Here is a 5,118-nt window from a genome sequence, read left to right as displayed (position 1 = left end):
CTCTATTCTAGACTAATTATATATTGTCACATAAATAGAAGAAAAATTTTAAAACAAAAATTAATATTTTAATTGGTTTGTGACAGAAAATAAAATATCATCTAAGACAGACGATTTCTATTCCCACTGCTAGACTAAAATCATATTGGAAATTTGTGATGAAGCTATATAAAATAAGAACACACGAAATAGCCAATTTTATTAGTTCTAAAGCCACTTTCATCATGACTTATTATAAGAGATTAAATACAAACAACACTTTCATTCATGAATTACAATATCAGATTGATTTCTCTCGTGTTTTTGACATGTGCATTTTACACATAGATACGTTCCACAAGTCTATTCAAATAGCTTTCATAGCTCAGTTGGTTAGAGCACCCGTTTAGTAAGCGGGAGGTCTTGAGTTCAACTCTCAATGAAAGCAAAATGATTTTTATTTTTAAATTTTTTAGTTAATGCGAGACTAACGGAAATTTAGAGTTCTAAATACACAAGTACAATAATCAAAGTATATTAAAGGGGTTGGTAAAATTAGATCCCATTTGTTGAGAATGATAGACAATTATTTACATGAGCAAATTAACTCCCCAATAATTTGAAACAGAACATTGTCTTCACCAATTAATTATTCCCCAATATCTCCCACCCCTTAGTCCTAACTATGAATTGCCAATGTATGATGACATCATAGCCTCATTTCTCCTCTTGGGCAAGAAATTCAACTTAAATATGTGGTGAAGCCATATGAGAATTGAATCCAGATGAAGAACCATTGTTTCAAATATTCTCACCTGCCTTGAAATCAAGATTGATTGCTGAAATTTGTGTTCTTTTCCATGTAACTTTCATCACTAGACTTGATTGAGACAATAGGAGGAGGATCTAATCCGAAGAGTGCTTTACTTTTTTCACCAAAGCTACCAATGCATATAGTGTCACCCCGACCATGCCAATTTCCATCTTGAACATTGTTCATTTCCAATGTTCTAGACTCCTACATCATATTGCAACATATACCAACATTCAATATTAAAATTGAGAACACTTTGGTTACAAGTGTAATATATATGTATGGTTAGACAATATATAAAAATTTTATTCCGTTAGTAGATAATTTTTTCCATATCTAATTCTAAAGACATTCCATTATTAACCGTTTTGAAACTAAAATAATAAAATAAATAACTATGACCAAATTGAGAAATGATAGAATTTGTAAAATTACCTGGCATAGTGTACAACATGGACAAGCAAAATGGTAAAGGCAATCATCCAAAGAATTATCACTACCCTGGAATAGGAACCAATGAATAGTGCATGCATTAGTTAGTCAATTATATTAGGAAACAAATAAAAGCAAATAAATAAATAACAAAACGTATAATTGTCTGTCCATTTGGAAATCATAAGACGAAAACTATCTATATGGAAAAAATATATTTATATATATATATATATATTAAACTCTTTCTGATGACAGCATAGAAGATGGAGGTAACATGTATCTTCATTGGTTATATTTTTCAAACATTCTATTGACTAATGATGTTTGTGATTTCCTTCTGCTACTATAAGAGCAGAGAAAATCATTCTAAAAAAACTCCATTGAAGTGTACCATATGTTGATGCATTTTAGAGATGTTGATACAACAATTTTATGATTGGGAATACACTGCAGAGGTTGTAAAATACCATACATACAAAAAAATGTTACAACTAAAGCATAAGGAAAGTCCGATCCAAAAGATTAATGTATTAAGGGAAAAATCTTATGAGTTGAATATATATTTATTTTATTAAACTACCCAATGGTAGCCATTTTTTTTACTCTATCAATATTGAGTTTATTTGACTCTATCAACATTGATTCAATGACAGCCATTTTTTAACGACTTTACTCGCTTATCAATATTCAAAAATATACCTAAATGTAGTATATAAATAAATGTTTTCGTAACACAACTCTCAATAAAAAATATCAATTGTTAGAAATTAAATACATAAAGAGAATTTAATTAAAAGATCAATTTATTATGTAAGAAAAATTCATAACTTAATTATCATATTTAGTGTTTAGTATGCCATGGAACAATGAAATATTTTTTAATATATATTTAATTATTTTATATGCAAGTTAACAAGTTAGCAGCCACCAACCTGTTATTATCTAGAAACAAACAGATCATGCATCCCAATCTGACTCCCCACCCAACTTATGATAGGCTCTCTATTATTACCCATTATCATTTAATCATAACTATAGTTAATCAACCATAATTTAATAAATTTAAAAACTAAAACTTTAATTGGTTAATAAGGAATATTAATAAAAAATTTGGAATGTTTGTCTTTATCCGAAAATGTGATTAGTTTATACCTTGATGTTGAACTTCTTTCTTATCCGTGTCCTCAAGAATCCTAAATATGTTCCAACAGAAACTACGAATGCTACTGCCAAGTATAGAAAACAGTGTCGTCTCGTGACAACAAAGGCAGCAAAGTTAAGAAAGGCACCAATTGCAAGAAGAAAATAAACTGCTCCCTGCAAAATAGGACATGGAAATTCAAATTTCAGAAGCCATATTACCAATTTGAAAATATGATATAGAAAATCATCTGTTCTAACTTTGAATCATTTTCTTAAAAGTCTGAGATTAGATATTCAGTGCACATTATAACAAAAACTTAAATCTAATATATAATATTAGTTATTCTACTCTATTCTAATATTAGATAACGTGAGACTAATTTTCTAATTTTTACTATGACAAACACCCTTTGAATTTCCAATCAATTTAAGTATATACCTGAATGTAGCTAGAACCAAAACCAGCTCTCTTCATATTCTTCCCAAATCGGTAGCAAGGACAACTGCAGCACCAAATAAGCTATTATGTTCAGACACAAATATATCATATTTAACATGTTATACCTTCAACTCTCCTAACTAAAATGTTATACACAATAATTTCTCTATTATTATTATTTGTACATTTATTTCTAACAACTTTTTTTCAATAACTTATACATATGAAAATGAACAAAGATATTCATACACATCAAGATTTAGACATAGCATTGATTAGCAGCATATATGATACACATCAAAAGAAACATATCCGATCACTAAATATATATTATATGTTGATTTGATTACTAGTTATTGACACACCAATTTTGAAGATAAGAATGTTAGTGCTAATTTTGATATGCAAAGCATATCTAGGGAAAAAAATTCTCCCTCCCACCCTTTTTAAATTAGCTAAACTTGCCTTAACAACCACCAAAACAACAGAAAATGCCTCACAATGAACCATGAACAATATTCAAAAAGAAAAAGAAGGACGTTGAAGATGAATAACATACCAAGTGGATTCAATAGCAATTTGATGATCATCAAAACAATCAAAAAGTTCACCCTCCCACATCCTCAACACTCCTCCACCAAACTCAACACCTTCTAATTCTCCTTCTTCTTCATTTCCAAGCTTTCCCCATTTCCCTTGTGCAGCTCTAGATGCCACAGTGGAACATAGCATGTCAAAATCCAAAGCCACCATTCCCTCTAACAACTTTTCCTTCTCTTCCTCCACCACCCTTTCTTGCTTCACCAAATCCCCCATTAGTTCTTAGCACCAAAGTTCCTTCCTTTTCGCTATAACCAAATGAAAAGTTCGGTTTTTTAAGGCACTTGGTGGGTTCTGCTTTATGGGGTTTTAGGAAGGAAAGTGATGACAGAAAAAACATATAACAGAAAAAGAAAGTGGTGGATAAGATAACTTCTATTCTTTTGTAGTTGTTGATATGGGGTCTGTCGTATCCAATCATATCCCTAATTAATCATAATGAAGCAAAATTGATAAAATTATAAATATTTAATTTTTTTAACTAATGTAAAATGATTGGTTTAGGACAGAATTTAGATAGAATTTAGGACAACAGACGTTGATTAACGTGAAATCTTGAGTGTGGACAGATACATGAATTTCATAGGTTGTCGGGTAATAATTGTTGAAGTTGAAAATCCAGAAGCTAACCTTGCCTCTGGTTTTTGTTGCAGAAAACAGAAAAGGAAGGTATATGAAGAATAGAACAGAAAACGTGTATAGAGAGATGAAGAATTTGAGTTTATGAGTGAGAGTTATTGGAAGAATGAATTAGAATAGAGAGAGAGTAAATCTTGCAATGATTTGAATGATCAAAACTGAATCATTCTATTTTTAGAAATGCATTAACTACTTTTTGAAATACAACCTTCTATTTATAGAAGGATTACAACTAACTTCTAATTAGCAATGAATTACAATTTAACACACCCCCTTAATTCATGCTATCTATACTAACAACACCTAATTGATTCCTTTGCCTTTCGAAATCACTCCTCTTCAAAGGCTTTGTTAATATGTCAGCTAGTTGCTCACTTGATTTGCTAAAAACCAAGCTTAATTTGTTCTTCTCCAGTTGATCTCTTATGAAATGGTATTTGGTCTCTATATGTTTGCTTCTTCCTTGAGCTACTGGATTCTTTGCCAAGTTTATTGCTGATTTGTTGTCAACAAATATCACCATTGGCTCATCATTCTGCAATCCCAATTCCATGAGTAGTGCCTTCAACCACAAAGCTTGTTGTCCACCAAAACATGCTGATATATATTCAGCTTCACAGGAAGAGAGTGCAACCACTTTCTGTTTCTTTGAGCACCAACTTATAGGTGCTTCACCAAGCTTGAATAAGTAGCCACTTGTGCTTTTTCTATCATCTTTATCACCACACCAATCAGAATCAGTGTATCCACGAATAATGTTCATCTTTCTGCTCTGTTCAGTTTTTCTGAGTGCTGGAAACATTATGCCATAGTTCATGCTTCCTTTGAGATACCTCAGTATTCTCTTCACTGCTGCTAGGTGAGAAAGCTTAGGATTTTCCATATACCTGCTCACTAATCCCACTGCATAGGCTAGATCAGGTCTTGTGTTGCAAACATACCTTAGAGACCCTATCATTTGTCTGAATAGAGTTGAGTCTACTACACCATCTTCTGAATTTTCAGTGTTTAAGTTGCATAGAGAATGGCCAGTTTCAATTGGTGTTGAGACTGAATTACACTCTGCCAT

The 5,118-nt window shown here is 31.4% G+C and overlaps 1 protein-coding gene and 1 non-coding gene across 2 annotated transcripts; one reads left to right on the top strand and one right to left on the bottom strand.

Moving 5' to 3' along the window:
• Positions 354-427, top strand: TRNAT-AGU. The gene has a single exon. It is a non-coding gene; the product is annotated as a tRNA-Thr (tRNA).
• LOC109330719 lies at positions 463-3,814 on the bottom strand. Its single transcript, XM_019565000.1, has 5 exons — positions 3,370-3,814; positions 2,811-2,874; positions 2,381-2,545; positions 1,229-1,294; positions 463-997 (listed from the first exon to the last, which is right to left on the bottom strand). The coding sequence occupies exons 1-5, from the start codon at positions 3,624-3,626 to the stop codon at positions 806-808; spliced, it is 744 nt and encodes a 247-aa protein (XP_019420545.1). The 5' UTR covers positions 3,627-3,814; the 3' UTR covers positions 463-805.

Source organism: Lupinus angustifolius, chromosome LG17 (genome assembly GCF_001865875.1).
Source record: "Lupinus angustifolius cultivar Tanjil chromosome LG17, LupAngTanjil_v1.0, whole genome shotgun sequence".
Lineage (NCBI taxonomy): Eukaryota > Viridiplantae > Streptophyta > Magnoliopsida > Fabales > Fabaceae > Lupinus > Lupinus angustifolius.
This window is presented reverse-complemented; position numbering and strand designations above follow the sequence as displayed.

Excerpts from the sequence above, each read along its gene's own strand:
- LOC109330719 (XM_019565000.1), bottom strand. The coding sequence starts at position 3,626 with ATGGGGGATTTGGTGAAGCAAGAAAGGGTGGTGGAGGAAGAGAAGGAA. Across the intron at positions 2,875-3,369 it reads ATTGCTATTGAATCCACTTG|TTGTCCTTGCTACCGATTTG; the intron begins GTATGTTATTCA and ends TTGGTGCTGCAG. Across the intron at positions 998-1,228 it reads CATGTTGTACACTATGCCAG|GAGTCTAGAACATTGGAAAT; the intron begins GTAATTTTACAA and ends AATATGATGTAG.